The sequence below is a fragment of the Diceros bicornis genome, chromosome 5 (genome assembly GCF_020826845.1).
Source record: "Diceros bicornis minor isolate mBicDic1 chromosome 5, mDicBic1.mat.cur, whole genome shotgun sequence".
Lineage (NCBI taxonomy): Eukaryota > Metazoa > Chordata > Mammalia > Perissodactyla > Rhinocerotidae > Diceros > Diceros bicornis.
Window position 1 is genome coordinate 92,378,020 of NC_080744.1, and position 24,370 is coordinate 92,402,389.

The 24,370-nt window shown below is 41.8% G+C and overlaps 1 protein-coding gene across 1 annotated transcript; it reads right to left on the bottom strand.

Annotated features, from left to right (window-relative positions):
- Window positions 1-1,490: 1,490 nt before the first annotated feature.
- Window positions 1,491-23,451, bottom strand: DET1 (DET1 partner of COP1 E3 ubiquitin ligase). Its single transcript, XM_058542412.1, has 5 exons — window positions 23,376-23,451; window positions 16,498-17,590; window positions 13,523-13,710; window positions 5,418-5,609; window positions 1,491-2,145 (listed from the first exon to the last, which is right to left on the bottom strand). Exons 2-5 carry the CDS (start codon window positions 17,581-17,583, stop codon window positions 1,956-1,958), a joined length of 1,656 nt encoding a protein of 551 aa, XP_058398395.1. The 5' UTR covers window positions 17,584-17,590; window positions 23,376-23,451; the 3' UTR covers window positions 1,491-1,955.
- Between the last annotated feature and the right edge of the window lie 919 nt (window positions 23,452-24,370).

Here is a 24,370-nt window from a genome sequence, read left to right on the forward strand (position 1 = left end):
ACACTCCATGCTTGTTCCACTCTCCCAAGTACTCAGGCACAATCAAGCAACCTGGTACAAAGAAAAAGCTGCAGGTAAAGTGCTTCTATAAAGAAAGGTTCGCTCGGCCCCACAAACATGTGACTGCTTTGGGACCTTGATTTTGTCATGGCCTACAAAGAGTCTAGAGTGTTTCATCCATCCAGATGCCCAGATGTCGTTCAAGTCCTCCCATTCTCCTGTGGATTCCCACCACCAACTTGTCTGGCCTCCCTCTCTCTCATCTTTCAGACTGCTGCAAGTTATCTTTGTGAGATTCTATTATGCCTTTCGTGCATAAAACCCTAGCACCACGCCCAAGACTTCTCTTCATGATTCAGTCACTGTTCTCTGCCCGCCCCCCACCACCGCCAGCTTGTGCTGTAGCCATATTAGATTGCCACTTCAAACCTCGACAGCCCTTTACATACTTCTATGCCCTTGCAAATGCTGAGTCTCTCCTCGAAAAGCCCTCTGCCCTGGTTCACATAACACACTCCCATTGATCCAGTTCCACTGTCCCTTCCCCGGTATAGCTTTCCTTCTCTGCTTTTCCTGCATCCCTCTCCACTGTTTCCAGACTTATAATTTTGGAACTCTTACCATTTTGCATTATAATTCTCTTTATTTGCTTATTTCTTTCCTCATCCTTAACATCGTGGCACAGCATCTACTTGACTCATAGCAGGTGCTCAAATCCTGTGTTGAATGAGAATAAACTTAGCTGTCCAATATTGAAGATGATAAAATTAGCTGAACTGTTTTTGGTGGGGCTTGGCATCTCATACCACATTTCTTATGTTCTCAAAGGAAGTCAGTCTGGATGGTAGAGGGATACAGGATCCAGCTGTTAGCATCCACGGCTCCTTTCACAGCCTGCTCTGAAACCCAACATTTCAAAGCTACCTTCAAAGTCAGATGTTACTAAACATGCTTACTACATAAATGGCGGGTACATTATGAAGATGAAACATAAACAGCCTGACAAGCCCTCTGGAGGGGACTAGCTGATGTGAGAGAGGAATGCTGGCTGGGGGCCAGCAGGTACTTGTAGGAGAGCTGTGATGGCTCAGCCATCCAGGAACAACCAGTCTGATCTCTTCAGGGACACCTGGAGCTTGCCAACTCCCACTACCCAAATTACAGTACATGCTACACGGTGTTTGTTTCTGCTATGGCCAAAGAGAACTGCTCACTCTTCCTCCCGCACAACACAGATGGTACAGATGGGAGCATGCTTCCACATGAGAATGTGCAATTATGCCCAGTTCCTCCAGCTGTAACAATTACCAGGAGAAAACCCGAGGGAAGGAAACAATCCTGGCAGATAACTGTCTTCCATGCTGGCACACACCACTCAGTTCTCCCAAGAGCATCTGCTGGATCCATGGCCTCTAGTCCCTTTCATAGTCCTCCCTGGAACCCATGTATGGTTGAGATCAGAACATAAGGCAGTCATCAAACAGGACATATTTAAGTAAGAAAATACCAAGGCTTTATTGTTTTTTCTTATAAAGATAGCCCTGCTTGTTGGCTAAGTGGAAAGGATATACACAGATCTCATGAGTAAACAAGATTTACCTGCTTCAGGCTGCATACCATAATGCCAAAGAAGTGACATGAGGGGGGTAAAGGTGTAATGCTCTCATCTTCATAGCAATAAAATGCAAAATAAAACAAAAATTAAATGGACTTAATTAATCCTGGGCATTCCCACAGGAAAAGGCAAGAGGACTTTAAGTCAATCAGTAGTTTTTTGTATACAATAAAAAATTCCATTAGCTGAGCCACCCTCGCTCCTCTCTCCGGCTCTCCCATCTGAGGTTTACCAGTCTGGAACCAACAAAGCTGGTAGTCAGGAGCTTTTGCTTTACAGTTCAGAGAAAAGAAGAAGGCAAAGTCTTGGAAGACCAGATAACCTGGCTTTGGTGAGGCACCTACGTGCAGCAGTGTCGCATATGGAAGTTGACAACATACTCAGCATTAGTCCTCTGCACGGAAATAGCAAAAGGCTCAAAAGGGTGAAAGGTGAAGGCAACAAGGCGTCGCACTGTGTGGTTGATGGGGCGGCCTAGTAAGCCTGCCTGGATCTCAAACTTGAGCAGACCAGAGTCCCGGGCATAGAACCTGAACAGAACAAGAAGAGAAAGAGAGCATGGTATAGACATTCATCACCATCTTGAAATCTGAACATCAGGAAAATGTGGCAACTCATTACTTACCCTTACTAATGAAATCCCCTCTGACTTCAGCCCCAGGTTATCCGAACTACAAAATCACCTTTGTCTGATCAGCTCATTTTACAGGCAGGGTGATTATGAATTTTATTATATTGTCCTGAGTCACTGGTCACTTCTCTTTCCCAAGATGACCCTTAGTTACAGCCTCCCCCTTTCCAGAAGCTACCTGCCCCAAGATTGTCTAGGCCAGGGCTAGAAATGAAATGCAAGCCACATGTGTCACTTTAAATTCTGAGGCAGTCACATTAAAAAAGGTAAAAAGAAAAAGGTGAAATTAATTTTAATAATACATTTTATTTAACTCAATATTGGCATCCAAAATATTATTTTAACCTATAATCAACATAAAAAATGTTAATGAGATATTTCAGATTCTTTTTTTCTGTACTAAGCCTTTGAAATCTGACGTGTATTTGACACTTGAGCACATCTCACCTTGGACTAGTCACATTTTAAGTACTCAACAACAACATGTGGCTAGTGGCTTCCATAAAGGACAGTGCAAATCTAAGCCCAATTTTAGTTTTTCATTTTTAAAAATAAATTCTTTTGGAAGGTTCTTCTTTTTCACACACAAAAACAAAATACTAAGCAGTTTTTAACTTTTCATCTAATACAGTAAGACTAAAGATGCTTCCATCCATCCCAGTACTTAAATACCTTTTCCCATACGCAAAAGAAGTGCCCTGTGGTATTGGGAACTAGAGATGATCAGCAGGGTTGGGGCTGAATTGGGAAAAGTTCTAGCAAATGAAGAGCTCTATAATTTCCCTTTCGGAAAGCAAATACATAGTAGACATAAAGATATTCATACCCTTGGACTCAATAATCCCGTTTCCAAGAATTTATATCCTCAGAATTTAACTTAAACCAAGTAAACAGTAACATGAATAAAGATGGCTACCACAGCATTAGCTCTAATGTAAAAATGCAGAAAGAGAGTAAATGCTCTGTAATAGGAGAACAGTTAAATAAGGTACATTTACTTGATGGAATAATATGCTGTCATTAGGACTCTAACTGTGAGGACTATGTAACAACGTGTTTATAAAATAAAAGCAGACTACAAAGTATTATGCTAACCATGATTACAACTGTATAAATGTAAACATGCATACTGACAAAGACTAGAATGGCATATACAATAAAGGTATGAAAGTAATGGCATTAGCTCTTCAAATGCCTTTAATAGCTTTACATTTTCATTTTAAATTAAAAATAAATAAGAATTTCAAGAAAAACCCCATTAGTCAGGGGTAATGGCATTTCCAGATTTGTTACTTATGTTAATTTTTTCAAATGAGAAAGTCAGGGAAGTCAGAAAGGAGAGAAATGTGTCTCGTAGCTCATGCTCCTTTACGACGGTATCAAACGAGGCCCATTATATGCTTTTATGTGTGAACATCACATTCACCTTCCCACATAGTCCCCAACACATAAAGGGCCTGTGATTTAAAGTGAGTTGTTTGAGCTTCTAAATCTAACTACCAGTTTACAGGAAATATGGGGGAATGAGAAAGATAGTAACTACTACTCCAGGAATGCAATGAGTAAAATCTAGAATGTAGGGAACACTACAGGACCAACAACTTGGTTTCTTCAACAATTTCATTGCAAGGAAAATGAAAGAGAAGCAGGACCTACAGAATAAAAAAGACTTAAGGGGAGGGCTGGCCCAATGGCATAGTGGTTAAGTTTGCACACTTCACTTTGGCGGTCCAGGGTTTGCAGGTTTGGATCCTGGGTGCAGACCTGTGCACCACTCGTCAAGCCATTCTGTGGTGGCATCCCATATACAAAAAATGGAAGAGGATGGGCACAGATGTTAGCTCAGGGCTAATCTTTCTCAGCAAAAAGAGGAAGACTGGCAATGGATGTTAGCACAAGGCTGATCTTCCTCACCAAAAAAAAAAGACTTAAGGGAATAGCAACCAAATGCAACATATGAACCTTGTTTAGATCATGACTGGAACAAACCAACTGTAAAAAGAACATTTACAAGACAATAGGGAAATGTGAAAACTGACCGATATTTGGTGGTCTTAATAAACTGTTAATTTTCTTAAGATGGAATAATGGTACTGAGTTGTATTTTTTTAACTCCTTATCTTATAGAAATTCAGACTGAAATATTTATGAGGAAAATGCTATGATACCTGGGATGTGCTTCAGAATAATCCCGGGTGGCAATCCAGAGAGGAAGGAGTAGTGGTTGTGGTGGAAAGAGATGAAACAACATTGACCATGAGGAGATAACTACTAAAGCTGTCTGAGGGGAACACGGAGGTTCATGACCTCTTCTACTTTTTATATGTTTAAAACTTTCCATAATAAAAAAAAATTTTTTAACTGGTTTTTGGAACATGACTGCAATTTCCCAAAGGCTATATTAGGAATGGTGATTAATTGAACAGAATATGTTACCCAAGCCTATTTAATACACAATGAAGCTGGACTACGCAATACCAACTGCCATTGTTTCTATGTGAAAAAGACCTTCCACGCTCCAGCTCAGGGCTCCAGGAACACACCTCCCTTGAAATAACCCCACTAGTGAGAGTGGGGGCAGGACCTGTTACAGCACACAGAACAACACAGGCTCCCGACACGGAGAGACAGGCAGGTCTGTGAACCGGACATCTGCGAGGCAGGGACTGCTTGTAAGAGATTATTTCAGGGTTCTAGCAATAATACAGTCATCTACATTCCAAAATTCCTCCATGTGAGGAAGCATGAGTTTCTCCAAAACCTGTCTATTCCCCAAATTGTCTCTGCTATCTTTTCTACTAGATAACATGGGGGAATAAAAGAATCTGAGCTAGATAAAATTAAAAAGTCTAAACTATAAACACTATTTCGAATTGGTATTAGATTATTAAATGGAAAAGTATAGTTTCCTTTCCTGGATACCTTTAAAAGGGAACAATACTGATCTGAATTGGATGTTTTGATGAGAAGCAAAAAGTAGAACTAGTTAATTTATCAGACTAGTGCCTAAATGATCAAAGCGCTCACCACATTATACAAATAGTCTTCCCTTTCAATTCACCCCGAGTACAAGTGGACACAGTCACGGTGAAATGGTGCCCAAGAAGAAGAGAAAGAGGACATGACCTTCTTCAGGCCTTAGGTGGCTCGTGGTTGAAGCAGTGACAGTACCTGATAGGGTGATCTCCACAAGTCTTGGGCCGCTCCATGACCGACACCCACTTGTCATCGTAGCTGAAGAGAGACAAATCGAGGTAGGGGCTACCGCTGTAAGACTGGGCGCTGATGGGCAGCTGACCCAGCAGCCGGCGTACTGCCTCCGTGTGCCCTCCATACTTGGCATTGACAATAGTGTCTTTAAACCTACAAGAAAGCACCAGTGAGGAAGGCTGTGTTAGTGGGCGCACAAAGCTGCCGTGGATGTTAAATTGACAAACATATGTCTAAAAACAACTCATTCTGTAAACAGAAATCAAGACACTAAATGAAGTCAGAACTCTCATACATCACAAGTCTGCCTAGCTACAAATACTCTCAAAAAGCAGAAAACAGAATTAGAAACATTAAGTTACTTTAGGAAAGTTAACAAAGACTCTACAAATAAGTCTAAAATGAGTCTAACTAATCTATGACAGCTATTTCTATTCAAACTTACTTTCCCCAAATAATAGCCTTACATTGCATTAGAAAGGAGTTATAGAGAACAGAGAATCCTGAAGAGAAGCAGCCTCTCTCTGACTCTTCTTGGGATCAGTTATAAGCCAACTTTCATCAAACCTTTTGACAGATTACTCATTCTTTGTTTAAATAAAGTTTGGAGCTAGCTACCTATATTCCTGCAGAAACATCAATATCTACAAGAGTAACATGGACACAGAGTCACATATCTAATTTATCTTTAATAATAATGAAGCAGTCATTTCTCACAATTGTAATGAATACTAAATTTAATACCCTTTGACCAAGTACTTCTATTCTTCTGGAAATTTACCCTAAGGAAGCAACCCTATATGCAGAAAAATCTCTGTGCACATTCAACACAGCATTGTTTATGACAATGAAAAACTGATGGAAAAATTAAAAACCTAATGGAAAACTACAATTTTTAAAGAGTATATGGTAACAGAGGAAATGTTTATCATAATGGTAAGTAAAAGAAATTGGCTATATTCTATCCACATAGTATGATTAAAAATACAAAGAAAAAAATATATGCCTAAAAAAAAGACTGGTAGAAATACATCAAAATGGTAATAGTTGTGTTTATGTAATGACATTTTGGATTTTTTTTTCTTCTTTTTCACTTTCCTACAGTTTCTTAGAAAGAATGTCAACTATCAGTATGTATTTTTAAAAATCTCTATATCAAAGCATATCATATGTTTTAACAATCAAAGGGAAAATAATTTTTTTTTAGTCCGGGGGGATGATATGATATAACATCTTATCCCTGGAACTAATGGAATAAAAACTAAAAAAATAAAAAACTTGACTGTTCCTAACTGTGATGAGACCGGAAGACTGATTCAATGGGTTTTGATTTTTGTCTTCACTGTTAACCTGTGCTGCTAGATGGATATTAACACTTCTCAGTTCCCCCAGAAGAAAGCCTAGCTATCAACACTGCTTTTCCATTACTCCTCTTGACATTAATTTTCACAGCCTCAGTGTAAATCATAAAATTAAACCTTGGGCCAAACAGAATTTATTTCTTTCCCTTTCATTTGAACTAGAATCAAAGATCCTGGGCTCTTTGATTTTCAGCCCTTTTTCAGCCAAGATCTAGTACTGCATCTCCTAACCTACCCTCCAACCTTGCCTGGCTCAGGCTTCAAAAGGTGGTTTCAAATGATGGGGGCTGGGCCACAGCTTTGTCACGATCCTCCATGACAAAGTCAAAAGCCTCCATGAGAATCTATACATTGAACCAGTTCCTCTTCCCCAGCAGCACCTACCACCTCCAGTCGCCATGCTTCTCACTGACTACAAGATGAAGCAGTCATCCCTCTGATGGCTTCACCCATTTAACTCCTGGCTCACTGTCACTCCAACTATACCTCTCTTAATTCATGGTGATTTCCAAATTCTCAGAGATGATCCTTCCAACATCATGGCCTCCTAGTTCCTGGACCTCCTCTCTGCCTCAGCCACTCATTCCCACAGTCATACCCTCAATCTCACCATTACCAATGACTGCAAGCCCTCTGTAATCTCAGGGTAGAGTACCACACTCTCCAACTATCTTTTCTGTTATTTTTCCAGCTCAGACCCTCTACTCATCCCAGCTTCAACAATCCTTCAACCTCAATGAGACCTACAATCCATTGATTCTACCAACTTTTTGCCATCCTACACCCTCATCAGGTCCTTCCTTCTTTCCTTAGCCAGCTTAAATTCCACAGTCAGTCATTAAAATCACCCCACTGCACTCACCCTCAACAACCTTGTCTGCTCTTGCTTTGTGGTAGTTACTTGGAAAAACTACAACTCCAGTGAAGCTCAACTCTTCCTAGTCCATGCCTGTATCCACTCCGTTTTCTCTATGGGTGGAGAAAAACATACAAAAATGCTCACTTTAAATTTATAACCATGAACCTCATGTAGGCCCTTAATGTTGCGGGGTACTCATACTACATTCCCACAGTCCAGTGAGTCTCCCATTCTCTTTGATGACTATGTCAACCCCCTTCCTCCATGGTCACCAGCCCCTAGTAGCACTGCCTACTTTGTTACTGAAAAACAGAAGCAATGAGAAGAGAACTTTTTAAACCTCCCACCAGCACATATGTACCTATATAATTGTCTCTGCTGCCTTGTAAGGCCAATCCCTCTACTTGGGCACTAGGACCCATTCCCTCCCATTTACTTAACCAATTCTCCCCCACCCCTTTTCCTAAACCATCAATTTCTCCCCTATCTATAGGATCAGTCCCATCTGCATACAAACATACCACTTTTCCCCCCATTTAGAAAATAACAAAAACAAAAACTTAACACTGCTTATCCTTACAGCTAATGCACAATTTTTCAGCTCTCCTCAAAACACTTTACGTACTGTCTCCAATTCTTCTCCTCCCATTCTTTCTTAAACCCACTCCAAACAGGCTTTCACCTCCATCATCTCACTGAAACTACTCTCATCAAGGTCACCAATGATCACCATGTTGCTAATTCCAGTAGCTGGTTATCAGTCCTCATCACACTTGACCTATCAGGAGGATCTGACACTCCTTCCTCAGAGAAACTACTAACCTCTCCACTTAAAGAACTTCTGATCGTCTCCCCTAAACCTGCTCCACCCACAAGCTTTGCCATCACAGTTTCATGGTAACTCTCTCTTGCAAGTTATTAAGCCAAAAATGTTAGAATCATCTTTGACTTTGCTCTTTCACAGCCCATATCCCATCCTCCACTAATCTTTTGGGCTCTATCTTCAAAATACATTAAGATAGAATACACCCCCAATGTTACGATCCTGATCCAAGCCACCATTTTTCAACCAACAAATAACTACTGATGGCCTAGTACGTGCCAGGTTATCTTTTAGGTGCTTAGGATATTATAAATGAACAAAAAAGAACTGAAATCCTAGTGGCAGGAAACAGAATGCAATCATTTTATTTATTGGGTCATTGCAATAGTCTACTAACTGGTGTCCCTGCTTCCACCCTATTCTCCTACAGTCTATCATTAACACAGCAGCCAGAGTAATTCTGCTAAAATTGAAGTGAGATCCCGACACTCTGCTCAAACACTCCACAATCACATTCAGAGCTAAAGCCAAAGCTTTAGTCTGCCTCCTGCTCACTCCAGCCCAGCCGCACTGACCTCCCTGGTGTTCCTCAAATGCATGAGACCTATCTCAGGACCTTGACATTTGATATTCCCTTCGCTTGGTATATTCTTCCCTCCGACGTCCACACCCACACGGCTTGCTCCCTGACCTCCTTCAAAAGCTTTGCTCAAATAGCACCTTCTCAGTGAGGCCTATGCTGACAACCCTGCTAGAACAGAACTGACCATCTCTTCTTAATATACTCAAACTCACCAGATATTCTAATGATTTTAACATTTCCCTGGATACACCCCTCTTGGAAACCTCCACCCTCTTGCTTCCACCTGATCCACATGGTGGTCTGTCATCCTGGAACTTTCCTTTACCATCACCCTTGGAATTCTCTTTGCTTCTCCCCAGTGTCAGACTCTCTATTTCCTGTACCATTCTTTTGTGGTTTATTGGGAAAATACATCTTCCAGAGGCTTCCTTAGAAAAGGTAGATGGGGGGTAATTTTTTGAGATCTTACATGTCTGAAAATGTCTTTGTTCCACCCTACTATTTGGATGTAGAATTCTAGCTTGGAAATCATTTTTTTCACAGAATTCTGAGGCCATGATTTTAATGGCTTCAAGCTTTCAGACTTATTATTGCTAAGTCCAATGCTATTCAGATGACTTATTTTTTTATATGTAAAACGTATGTTCTTTCTGAAAGTTTTTACAATTTTCTCTTTATCCCCAATGTTCTAAAATTTCATGATGATATGTCTTAGTATAGGTCTTTCTTTTCATTGATTGTACTGTGTACTTAATGAAGCCACTGATGTGCTAATAAAGGTTTAATAGTTATTTCTCTGAGTGGAAAAAAGGCATGATTTACAGAGCTTGCCAATTTCTGTGGTTTAATTCCTCCTGCTGTGGTCAATTTTAAGATACCAACGTGACACCACTGAATGCAGAGTTGTCAAGAGATGAGCAGTAGCACATCATTATACAGTATTTTCACAATACAGATAAAATAGATACAAATACTCTCAAGAGCATAAATAGTAAAATAATTAGGAAATAACAATTAGTAAATAATTAATTTTTAATAATGGCCTTGTTTAACAATCAGCTTGCAAAAATTCCTGAAAGTTTAACAATTGGCTCTCATGAGCCAGTACAAGCCAGCTCCAGCCTACCACTGGATGGTCCTTGCCAATCTGGAAATTTATATTCTTTGGTACTGGAAAACTGTCTCACATTATTTCCTCCCCTTCATTTTCTCTACTGCCCCTTCTGGAATTAGATAGATATTGGACCTCCTGAGCAAATCTTCTAATTTTTTTTTATCGTTTCTCTCCCATTTTCCTACTCTTATCTTTTTATTCTCCTTTCTTGGAGAGTTCCTCAACTACGTATATCTAACAAAGTTTACATTTCTAAAGCATATCACTATTTTAGGAATGTTCCTATTTTATAGCTTTAATTACTTCAGTGAATACAATGTTGTTTCTTTATTCTTTATACTGTCTGTTTTATTTTGGTCTCTATCTTTCAAGACAAAGGCTTTCCTTAAGTGACTCGTGATCCTTAGTGCCCATTTTTTCCCTTAAAGATTTATTCTAACCTATAATGGATCAATTTTTATTTATTTATTTTTTGCTGAGGAACATTGGCCCTGAGCTAACATCTGTGCCAATTTTCCTCTATTTTGTCTGTGGGATACCGCCACAGATGGCTTGATGAGCAGTGTAGGTCCGCGCCCAGGATCCAAACCCACGAGCCCCCGGTCGCCAAAGTGGAGCACACTGAACTTAACCACTACGCCACAGGGCTGGCTCCCATTTTTATTTATTTTTACCAAAAGATTATTGGAGATTGTAAATTTGAGCATTTAGAGCCATGTGTTCACAAGAAAAAAAATAATTTCAACTTATATATACATATTTTCAATGCAGCAAAGTATGATAAGATGGTTAATAAAATATGTTACATTAGGATATAATTCTGTGGGGGAGATAGAATAGATATATGAATTTGAGGATAAGAAGAAACAATGTAAAATTTCAAACAGTAGAGGAATAATCTGCTCTGTACTTTTTATATCAAATATTGAATACAAAATTACTATGGTATTTAGACTCCCTTGGCTATATTCAAGTGTTACATTGTACACCTTATACTTACACAATGTTATATGCCAGTTATATCTCAATAAAGCTGGAAAAAAATAAGTGTTGTAATACTTTTATTTTTAAATGTCAATGTTTACTACACACTGTAAATTGCATCCTCTGCCACTATTCAAATTTAATAGTAAAAAAATTTAAAGATCAACTTAAAAATTGATGTGAGGATATCTGCAGTTTTCCAAAATCTTTTGATGGTATGAAGAAAAATTTTAAGGATCACAAAGCTGGGCAGACCACCCTTCTATTCAACTTCTATTTTCTCCTCCTGGGGCTTCCTACAATTTCTGAAATAATTTTCAGAAAACATAGCTTCCTCTAATTCCTGGATGACTTCATTCATCCAACAAATACCTAACAAGCTCCTCCCAAGTAAAAGCCACTGCCTAGGTGATGTGGATACGGCAGTGAATATAAAGACACAAATCCCTGCCCCATGGAGCTTAACTTCTAGTGACTTCTTTGATGTTTTGACTGAGTGTACCCAGCTTTTATTAGTTGATAATGATCTGCTTAGTTTTAAAGTTAATTTTAAAAGAATAAAATTCATTCCAAAATGAAAAAAGCAAAATCTGATCCACGTTCTGCTTCCAAAAATTCTTCTATACTAATTTTATTTATTTATTTATTTATTTTTTCCCCAAAGCCCCAGTAGATAGTTGTATGTCATAGCTGCACATCCTTCTAGTTGCTGTATGGGGGACGTGGCCTCAGCATGGCCGGAGAAGCGGTGTGTCGGTGCACGCCCGGGATCCGAACCCGGGCCGCCAGCAGCGGAGTGTGCGCACTTAACCGCTAAGCCACGGGGCCGGCCCTCTTCTATACTAATTAGAAAGGCTAATAAGGCAGAAAATTTGTGTGAACTAGAGAAAAGGGAAAAGGCAAGTTAGTTGTCTGAAAATCAATACCCATCTATTTCTAATTGGGTACTATCCCTTTATATAAATATGATGCCACTGCATTAAGATATCTGCTTTGCTCATTTTTCCCAGTAGCAGGAATGCTTATTCTGATTCATCCATTCACTCTGGTCTGATCCATCTTGGGACCGAAAGGAGATACTTTCCACAACTGGCTAAGGTCAGGGAACAATTTAGTATGTGGAATCCAATGAGGCACTGACTGACTAGAGTAGGATTTGCTCAGGCCCTTGGCTCAAAGTAACCACTCATTTCACAAAATGTACTCAGATAATTATTAGAAGTTCTGGTTTATAGGAGGGCCTTGCTGACTGGTAGGTATCAATTTGGGGTGACCTAGGTGTTTTGTGAAGGGACTCCAAGTCAATATCTGAAAGTCCCTTCTTTGGGTTGGTCAGTTTCCCTAGGGAAAAATCTCTAACCTGTTGCCTGGCAAGTATAAGCCTAGATGTCATATCTGATTAGGCAGATGGGAGTTTTACCCTTCAGTATGTCAGTTTCACTTAATTCTTGTTTTTAGCATGACATATCTCATCCCTACTCTCAGCTATGCCTTATGAATGTGAAACCAGAGCCTGCATGGTTCAACTTCTCCAAAGAATAAACCTCCAGCCTTCTGCTGAGATGGGTAAGAGACAGTCATTTGGTGGAGTAGGCTTAGACAAGGGAGGTAGAGTCTGATGTTTCCTTTCAAGAACTTCACCCAGTCCTCCCGATTTCAGCCTACCTCACAGGTAGCTTCAGAGGGACTTAGGGCCTCCATTTCTCTGACCCTTTCCAGAGCTCTCTGGCACAAGGCAACTTGTTTCTTGATGGCTAAGCTCTGCAGTCTTTTTTCTGCTCTCTGACATATGCCAAGTCAGTTATCACTCATCCATTAGCTTTTCAGCTTCCAAAATTCAGTTGTTATCTCCTGTCTCTAATGTCTCCTCTCCCATTCTCTTTGTTCTTATAAGTTTATACCTCTTATTCCTTTATTGTCATTTTAGTGGGGTTTGGGGATGGACCAGGGATAAATACATGTGTTCAACAGACCACGTTTAACCAAAAGTTCTAAAATTATTTCCTTAGCCACTCATTCAACAAATATGTAAAGGCTTTACAGTGTACCACTGAGGATATAGCAATAAATAATAGACACAGTCTCTATTTTTCTGCAGCTCACATACAGTCTAGGAGGAAATCACAGACAATGCACAAGTAATTCCATAGGTGCTAAGAGAGAGAAAGGAGAAGTCCAGGATGACACAAGAGGTTACAACAGCCAGACCTAACCAAAGCTGCGTGGGCAGGGAGAATACGGGCAGGTTTCCTAGACGATATGACTATTGGCCTAATACCAATGAATTTTCTAAAAAAAAAAAAAAAAAAATTAAGCCTGTTAAGCCTGGTGGAACAGCTTACCGGCGCTGGATCTGCCTTGCAAAATTGTTGCTGGAAGCTGAGCAGGGAAACTGGACTTCACTGTGCAGGGTAGCATTACGGAATAGGTCACAGAAGTTCTCAAAGAGCTCTAAAAGCTCATCTGACGTATTCTCAAACACAGCAATCACCTCTGTTGTCACCATATTGTACACCACAAAGAAAGACGCCTGCAGAAGAACAGAGAGAGCTATGGGACAGCTGGATATACTGCCGTGCCTTGGAAACTTATCACATGGTTGAAAATTCAAGTTACCTAAGTAAAAGAAACAAACACTTCTGCTCCAGCACTAGAGCAGAAACATGGCTCCAAGTGATTCTGGGAAAGGAGGAAGCCCCAGTGGGCTTCATCAACCAAGGGCCTCAGTGTCGCCAGATTTCCCACTCTATCTGTGCTGCTAGAATTACTGATCGGCCAGCATATATGTATAAAAAGGTTTTCAATCTTTCATTTCAGACTGTGCAAATTCAATATTTTTTCTTCAAAGTGTTTATTCCCTACTTGCTCCCCAAACCACCCTGAGATAAAAAACACTTTTCTAAAATGCCAGATTTAATTTTCCTTCCTGCTGAGAAAGTGTTTTGCAGCCTGGAGCTGCCTATTGGCAAATTATTTTCTCTTGTATATGTACAGTTGAAAGTTCAATTTAGGGGCATTTATTTTCCCTCTTAATATTTCTAACATGCAGAGAGACGCCTGAAGTACATTGTGTCCTAAAACTTCCCAGGCAAGTTGTAACCAAGCAGGGTACTGCTGCTGAACAAACGAAAAATCAGAGAGGCACTTTCCCTTTCTTTCTTCATAAGTGTTCGTTCAGCCAAGAGCAACTGTAAGATACATCTGAGATTTGTAGCAATTAAGATCAGAGGCGGAACCTGAAAAGCATTCAAATGCCCTAGATGGCAGAGTCACTGCTTTTTCTGAATGGGCCCCTGGGTGACTAACCGTCTTCCTTTAAATCCCCAACGCTCTGCTCAGCCTAACAACGAAACTCCAGGAACCCCTCGTTTTTGTCACAGTGAATGTGGCAGTGTTAATCAATCCGCAAGCTTCCAACAGGACTCTAGAAGTTTTTAAAACACTAGGATTAGTATTCCCCGACCTACAATTGAGTTTAAATCTCCATTAGTAATTTCTGGAGCCATTTGGCCCACCTATCTTACTAGTAATTAGTCCTTCCCAGAGCTTATCTTACAAGACTTTTGCGGTCACCTGGAAATTAAATTTGGCTGTAAATTAAAGAGACTGGAGGGTAACCTGAGAATAATACCCATAATATTAGCAAGGCTTTGTGTCTGGATGCACTTTTTACTCATTAACTTTATTGGAACTTATCAAATTAAACTGGGGAAGGAGAGGGGAGGACAACTAGTGCAGAGAGACTGGGTGTAAAGTTACCAACTCTGTAAGCAAAGTTCAGAGCCCTAGTCATGTTTCTAGCTTATTGTAGCTACCAAAAAGAAGTGGGTCATGTTTTAGCAAAGGAAAAAAGGATAATCTCAAGTACAACAATCACAGACAACTCATGCACTCCAAAATAAAAAGGTAATTATAGCTCAAACCTAAATAAAAGATTGACTCATATCCTTTCTGCAGACCTGGACAACACTTTGATCATATCAGGGCTTCACCAGGATCCATCATAATTATGTGAGTACAGAATTATACAAACATTTACTAGCCTCCCCTCTAGGGCTGACTGGGAAATACAGGTCAGGAGGGCACAGAGGTTAAGGGCTTCACCACCAATCTCCCATGGCGCATAAGATGAACTAGATGCTCACCTACGATGGCTCAATGGGTGACTTCATCATTGATAAGAAGAAAAAGAATCCAGAAAAAATTATCTCTAACCATATCACTCCCTCCTCCTTTTTTTTTTTTTTTGGAATACACAAGCTACGATTCCAAAGAAAAATGTTAGAAAACATTTACCATGGATGGCTGGTAAGGTCTTAGGAGACAAATGCCCTGTACAGTCTCTCTTAATGTAGAATCAGATACACGTCAACGGGAGACACCAGATTCAGCTGACTTCAGGGTTTACTGGTTTTGCTCTTTGTTTTGAATTTCCAAACTAGTACCTAAGGAGACCATCTGGAAACAGGAGAATGAGGGGCAAAGGTACAGACAACTAGGTCTCTTACTTGGTCAACACTGAAGTGGAGAGCTTCTCTAAGGGAAATGCCCAAATTACCCTGAATTTCAGCATGGTGTTTCAAGCCAAGAGGCTTAGAGGTTTCTGTGCTCTTACCACCACCTTATTCCCATTTGAGAAATGCCTCTCTCCCCTACCAAGATCTTTCACCCAAACAGAAAAACTCTCAGGACCTGCACTCCTGATGATTCGCTTGGGGGATCAGAAATTTTGGCTTCCTCTTGATCTTTTCACTGTTCTACAACCTATGTTCCAGCATGTGGGCAAGGTCAGGGTAAAGTCATAAAACTTAAAACTCTGTCAAATGAACTTACCTATTAGTAACTTGCTAAAGAAGACTTTGTGAAAAAGTATACTGACATTAACTATTTAAACAGGAAAGAGAGGCTACATTTTTAGAGGATGTTTTTGGATGGTGAGCTCATTCTCACTGCCAGAACTAAAGCAGTCAGACCAACAAGCAGTCTTACAAAATCAAGGGAGAATCATCCACTGGCAGTCCAAACGTTGACCGTGTAGCTAGCATTTGGGCTTCCATCTCGAGGGTAATGAAAATGCTCTGCAGAAGAACTAGGGCAATGACCACAGAGTTGACTAACCACATGTCAATGACTTGAGATTTAGCTTCCATTTGTCCAAATACATATATGTGGCCAGAAAAAAACAGAGCTGTCTTAAGTCTGAGCCCTGTGATAGCAAAAAATGTGTATTTCTGAGAAGTGGGCTATAGCAAAGACAGAAACCTTCCCATTTTACCAAGGAGACTGGAGGAGTAAAGGGGAGGAGAGCACCACATACCTGTGATGGATCTGTGACCCGCAGCGTTACTACATCCTCACTAGTATACTTGATAAACAGATGGTTTTCATCCAGAAGCTGCATTTTCCACATGCGCAGCTGCCGCAGTTGGTCAAAATACTGGAAAAAGCGCCTCTTGGCCATTGCACTACCATCCTGTTCTGCCCGGCGCCACAAGTATACGAGCAGCCGGTGTTTCAGGGAGTTGATGAAGGGATCTCTGAAAGGACTGGCCATGCCTGTCTGACTGTCCCGCTGTACCTCAGGGAAAACTGCTGACACAGTGAGGAGGTCATCTTCATAGCAGAAGCGGCCAATGGTCCTCACATCAATGAAAGTGCCTTCAGGAGTCACCTGGAAGACATGGATGGTCTGCTGCTGCACTGACAAGATGGCCAGGATGTTTTTGTACAAGTACAGCCCTTGGTTGTGTGACAGGACCACTTTATCACACTTGAAGGTGCGTGTGTCACATAAGCGGCCAGTGTGAAGGTCAATGATGTGGAGGGAATAGTCCTCCAGAGGGGACCGTGGGTTGGGGGTCACGGATTCACTGTTCCGATATACCTCATAAAAAGGTGGGTGAGGCTCGTCAGGGAGGTAGGCAGCTGAGCCCACGATGACACACCGGCAGTCGTCAGTGAAGAGGCTGCACTCCCGGTTCAGGTGCTCACCATTGGCCGCTACGTTGGTAATGTGCAGCAGGACAAAAAAGCGTTCAAAGAGCCGGCCGCGGATGTTGACTGACCGTTGGTCATTGCCATTGGACAGGATCTCCCCCTCATAGCCCTGCAGTAGGTCCTCGGCTGCCTGGCAGCCCTGGTACTCATAGATTTCGAGAGATGTCTGGTCTGAAGAGAAAGCAATAAAGTAGCGTCCATCAGGTGAGAATTTTCGCAAGAAACAAGGAGGCTTTTCAACATTGACGACTGTGAAGTTGGGGAAGACATTCTGGTGAAACACTCGGACCTGATGCCAGTGGGTGCCCGCCCTGCCTGAACTGATCCGCCGGCGTTCCAAGCGGTGAATGACGTTTTGGTTTTGGATTCTTCGAGGCTTGATGGTGGAAACATGATGATCCATCATCACATCTCTGCATGGAAAAGTAAAGTACAAGTTAAGAAAATAAAACAAAATTTACCAAAACATAAATATACACAAGTCAAACAGATTTCTCTCCTTACATCCTGGACCTACAAGCTCCCAAGATGACATTTCTCCTTCCCAGATTACAGTCAGCAAGCGGTCTTGACATTTCTGAATCTAGAAACAGGTTTGGAGGAAGGACCTAATTCACTAGGAAGACCTTCAAAGCATGTTTAGCTGTTGGGAATATTCAACAGAATAAACCTAGAACTGCATCAAATTCATTCAGTGTAAGAGTAATATTCAATGTACATTCATTAAAAAAATATTTATTGGGCTGTTAAGATGTCCATACCACCCAAAGCAATCTACAAACTCAATGCAATCCCTATCAAAAGCCCAACAGCATTTTTTGCAAACACAGAAAAATTCAACCTAAAATGCACATGTAATCTCAAGGGACCCCAAATAGCCAAAACAATTTTGTAGACAAAGAACAAAGTTGGAAGACTCAGACTTCCTGATTTCAAAACATATTACAAAGCCAAAGTAATCAAAAACATGTGGCACTGGCATAAAGACAGACAAATACACCAATGGAATAGACTAGAGAGCCAGAAATAAACCCTCATGTATATAAACCCAAGATTCAAGACGTTCAGAAAACCTCAAACATGATAAACCCAAAAATATCCATGCCCAGACACATCACAGTCAAACTGTGAAAAACTGAAAGACAAAGTAAAACTCTTGAAAGCAACCAGGTAAACAATACATTATCTATAAGGGAACAATTCAGATGTCTATGGATTTCTCATGAGGAACTATGGAGGCCAGAAGGAAGCAGAACAACATTTTTAAAGTGCTGAAAGAGCGGCCTCTGTTTCATCATTCAAATCTCAGCTAAAAGAGCAAATTCTTCAGAAAATTCTTCAGAATTTTCCCTGTCTTATCTAAAGTAGCACCTTTTTCCATCCACATCAATCTACTATTTTACCCTATTTTATTTTCTTTAGCCCTCATCACTTTCTGAAATTATTTATTGGTCTACCTTTTTAGTATCTGTCTCCCCATTCCAGACTCCAGGGACTCTGTCCAATTCCCTGCTGAATCCTTAGCACCTAGGGAAGTGCTCATAATATGTTAAATAAATGAATGGAGCAAGATGTGACATGGTCCTTGAAGGATAAAAAATTCACTAGGCAAAGTAAAAGAGGAACATTCCATAAAGAAAGCAGCCTAAAAAATACACTTTGAAACAGCATGGCATGGCACATTTGGGAAACAATAATTCCAAGTGGTTAGAGTACAGGAAGCACAGAGTGAGTGATAAAAGAGAAGCCTAGAAAAGCAGACTGGAGCCAGACGAAAACACTGTGTACGCCACCACACACAAGCTATTTCAGGTTTTAAGCAAAGGAGTGACTGATCCAATCTATATTTTAGAAACAAAAGCATACATACAGTGTGGTATTTATCTATATTCTATCTCCTTCTAAAAGGGATTTGAAATGCCTTATATAAGTATAGAGACTATCGACTCAAGTTAAAGATATGCATACCTCTATAACTGAGCAAATCAAGTTTCTCAAACTGCTAGTCACAACTCAATGGGGCCTTGAAGTCAATTTAGTGGATGTACTGACTGAGATTTGGAATAAAAAAGAAAAAACCAAACTGGATCACACATAGTAAGGGTAAGCACCGTTTCGTGAAACTTTTGTTTCAGTTATATATATGAGTTATATGTACTGGGTGAGGCTATAAAATATATTTCCTACTGATCCAGACTAGAGCAAGAGACTGCAAACTACCACCCTCAGGCCAAATCTAGTCGGCCTGCCTATTTCCGTAAATAAAGTTTTATTGGAACATGGCCATATCCATTCATTTACGTATTGCCAATGGCTGCTTTTGTCCCACAAAGGCATAGCTGATTAGTTGAGACCAAAGACCACATGGCCCACAAACCTAAAACATTTACTGTCTTTGCAGAAAAAGTTTGCCAACCCCTAGTCTTGAGCACTGGTTCCAGCTGGGGCAATTCTGTAATATCTGGAGATATTTTTGGTTGTCATAATTTGAGACGGACGGGTGCTATGGGTGTCTGGCAAAGAGAAGCCAGGGATGCTGCCAAACATCTTACAGTAAGCAGGATAGCCCCTCACATCTGGCCCAAAATGTCAATAGTGCTAAGGCTGAGAAACCCGGATCTGGAAAAAAGCCTGCACATATTTAACAAGAATGTCTGTAGCAGGACTGTTAGCAACAGCAAAAACTGACAACACTCCAAATGCCCATCATGAGTAGATCAGATAAATTCATCCAGGCATATTCATGCAGTGGAATCTTACAAAGCAATGGATTAATGCACTACACTTATACATAACAACACAGACGAATCTCAGAACACAAAGTTGCATGAAGAAAGCAGGCTGCAGAATACATACAGTGATTCCCCTTACCTAAGCTTCAAACAATTTCTAGTTTAAGGACAGGAATACATATGGTATGCAATTACAAAAAGCAAAGGAAACATAAACATAAAATTCAGAATAGTGGTTACCTCTGAGGAAGTAAGAAATGGGTTGGGAGTTTGGGGACACACTGGCAACTCCAAAGGGATATTTTTTCTTAAACTAGCATTCATTGTACTGTCATTCTTTAAAGATTACATATATTTTTAAAGTATTACTTAAAATTTTTTTAAAAAGTTAGAAAACAATCATTGTGAACGGAAAACAAAGGTAGGATAATAAGATGAAGCCAGATGCACACAGAAATGCATACCAAGAGGACCTGCAGAACTGGCAAGCTTCTAATCTGGCCCCGACTTTCTCAGCGGACAAAGCAAAGAGGGAGATACAATCAGTTACAGAATCTGCACAGCCAATAAGATAAAAAACTTAACAGTTTCGCAGAAGAAGCAAGGCTCTTCCCAGCAATGGCATTTAAAAGAAGTCTCTCGGGGCTGGCCCAGTGGCGCAAGCGGTTAAGTGCACGCGCTCCACTGCAGCGGCCCGGGGTTCGACAGTTCAGATCCTGGGCGTGCACCAACGCACTGCTTGGCAAGCCATGCTGTGGTGGCGTCCCATATAAAGTGGAGGAAGATGGGCACGGATGTTAGCCCAGGGCCAGTCTTCCTCAGCAAAAAAAGAGGAGGACTGCCAGATGTTAGCACAGGGCTGATCTCCTCACCAAAAAAAAAAAATAAAAGAAGTATCTCTCATGAGTTTTCTCAAAGGACCTTAGCATGATAAAGTGAGCAACATCCTCCACATCTGAACAATAAATACAATACTGAGTTTCACACAGCTACTCCTTGTAACAGTGACATTCTTTTTTTTTTATTATTATTATTTATTTTTTTTTTTTGTGAGGAAGATCAGCCCTGAGCTAACATCCATGCTAATCCTCCTCTTTTTGCTGAGGAAGACCGGCTCTGAGCTAACATCTATTGCCAATCCTCCCCCTTTTTTTCCTTCCCCAAAGCCCCAGTAGATAGCTGTATGTCATAGCTGCACATCCTTCTAGTTGCTGTATGTGGGACGCGGCCTCAGCATGGCTGGAGAAGCGGTGCGTCAGTGCGCGCCCGGGATCCGAACCCGGGCCGCCAGCAGCGGAGCACGCGCACTTAACCGCTAAGCCCCGGGGCCGGCCCAACAGTGACATTCTTGATGTGGCTATTTTGATACAGCCTAAAAAACACACTATTAAGGTTTAAGCATTTTAAAATACCAAATAACATACAAAATTGCCTCACTCAATCCCTGCCCAGGATGGCTCTGCCAACTGGCACCCAGCCAACCAAAGATGGGGGTTAGAGTCAGAAGAGGAGACCAGAATGGGATAAGAGAAGCAGGCAAGGCCCAGAAATGGGAGAAAGAAGAGGCATTAGACACCATCTAACAGACTAACGCCATACAACTGAGTCAGATAAAGCATACTACAGTTGTTCAACTAGAAAGAGCCACTGATCATTTCAAGCAAAGTAGATGCTTAATCCTAAGAAAATTCACGTACATTTTGAACAGTCCCATCTTAAATCCTGATTTGGAGAAGACACCAGTACTGGGGTGGAGGGAGTGGAGGAGTGGGATGGGCAGAGATGAAGGCCTGTTAGCTTCAGCTCCAAATTGTACAGATAATCTTCACTGAATTTCCTAACACTTCTCTCAGTGTGCTCGCTCTCCCTCTCCAGTCATATATATATATACACACACACACACACGTATAATATTTTATATCACACAATTGTAGGTTTTAGAGAGACGGTGGAATTCTAAAAGTCTTTTTCAACTTGTTCTGTTATTATTATGATTATAAAAATAATACATGCTCATAAAAATTCAAACCATATCAAAAAAGTACGTAATAAAAGTCCCTTCTAGTCAGGGTGACAGTTATGAAAAAAGAGTTAGAGTAACTGAAGATATTTTTCCCCCAAACTGGCCCTCCACCAGTTTCCCTAGTCCAGTGAATGGCACAGCCACTCACCTGCTGACAGGAACCAGAAATCTGAGTCTTCCTTGACACCTCTTTCCCTCAGCCCCCACACCTGATCAGTCACCAAACTCTGGAGATTTTCTCTCTTAAATAGTTCTCTAATCCTCCACTTCTTTCTATCATGACCTGCCAGCACCCTTATCCAAAATTTTATAATTTCATGTCTGCATTACTCTAAGTGAACATAAGTGAGGCCATCTTGTTACACTAAACAGCCGCAGCACCTCCTGTGTGACTACTTGCTGCTCTGCACGTCCTCCAAAAAATTCACATGCTCTCCTGATTTATGGCCTCCGCTTACATACGTACTCCCCAATAGCTTGATAAATTAAAGCTTTGTTCTGAGTTTCTCTCCAGGAACAGGCTGACCACAGGCGGGAAACATACCTACAAGGTATCCATCACAGCTGACAGAAAAATGGAGCTGCAACTTTGTCTCTGCATTTTACTTATGTCTATGGAGCCAGACAGTGAGCTCCTGACCAGCACACAAACATTACATTCTGTACGCCCATCACACTACTTGACCTCCTTCCCTGAACTTGGGCCTGCCTCATGCCAAGTTCGTTGCCAACTCAGGGATCCGCAGGGGCTGTTTTCTGTGCCTAAAAGGTATTTCCCTTGGCCTTGCGGAACTTCTCAAGTTGCAGCTTCAGTGTCTTCTCCTTCAGGAAGTCCTCCCTGACCATTGTACCTAAAACAGGACTCTCATTATTTTTCTGTTTGTCTTCTCCATAGTAACTCTCACAATTTGAATATGCACTTTTATTTGCATGGCCATGTGTTCAATGACTGACTCCCCCACCAAACTGTACTCTGCAGACAGGAGGGTACCATGTCTATATTAGCCACCTCCGGGTTCTCAGAGCCTAGCACTGGGGCTGGCCCACAGTAATGCCTTAAGTACGTTATTCATGGAACGAAAATAAGAAAGCCTGGCTGCATCGGGCCACTAACTCATTGTGTGGTACTAAGCAAGTCCTTTTCCCTTTGCAGGGTCTCAGTTTCTCCGTGGGGGCAGGTGCACACATGCCTCAATTCCTTGCCACGACTTCCAAAATGGGAAAGGGATTGCATGGGGCGGGCACACACGCCCAAGGGGGCGCCCCCGGAAAGAAAAGCCCCATTGGGGCGGGGCCTCAATGGGAAGAGAATTAAGAAGGGAGGCGGGGGCCGCGGGGCTTCGGCATGATGCGGAGGGGGCAGTCCCATGGCGGTATCCCGAGGAGCCCTCAGGAAGGGCTTGACGGGCTTGGAGGCTGGGCCAAGGAAGGGGGTGTCCTCACCTGTCCGGTCCGGGCTCAAAGGGCCGGGGCGAGGGACCCCCTGGCTTGCTCGGCGCGAGCCTCCCCCGGCCCCGCCCCCGCCATGCCGCAGACCCCGGCGCCCCCGGCTGCAGGCCCCCGCTTCCGCTAGCCACCGGAAGTGCGGTGCAACGAGACGAGAAGTGGGGAGAACGCGGCGCCGTCCACCCAGCACTGAGAGATGTTACAGCGCACCCTGCTGCCCGGAGGGGGATCGAAGCCCCAGGCCCAGTGGCTGCGAAGGAAAAAATTAACTCGGCGCCATGACCTGGGCAACTCCGTGATTTCCTATGGCAATGTCTCTGCGCCTGCTGGGCATGCTTGCAAAAACGAATAAAAACTAATTTTTCATCTCTCGATAAGGGGCACCATTTCATCAGCTGAGAAGGTATCCGCTTTCTGTTGTCTCCTCCTAGACAGTGAGCGCTTCGAGGACCGGGCTGTACTTATCTCTGAACACAAAGTGCATAGGTCTGCTGGCACACAGTGGACGTACAGTAAAAGCTGCTTACACTAAATTAATGCCATAACCTTTATTTACTTGACTTCCACTTATCTCATCCAGTTCCTTACATGCTGGTTCCTGCCTGAAAGCCCATGCTTTGTGTTATCTCTGAACAGCCTGCCCGCAAATTTTCCCTCATGAGCCTCCTTCAGATCCTTCAGGTCTCAGCGCAAATGTCACCTCTTCAGAGAACTTCCCTGACGTTCTCATTCCACCGCCATCATGCTATTTCTTATAGCGCTCATCACTATCTGATATTACCGGGGGGGGGGGGGGGGGGGGGAGGGGGGCGGGGGCGGGTTGTGTGTGTGGGGGGGTGTGTGTGTTTTAATTTCTTCCTTTGTTCTGTTTCCCTTTCCCCCACTAGAATGTAAACTTCCCTGAGAGCAAGGGTTTTGTCTTGTTTTCTTTTTTATCGTCGCGTAGAACAGGGTTTGGCATCTAGTAGATGTTCAGTAAAGATTCAATCCAT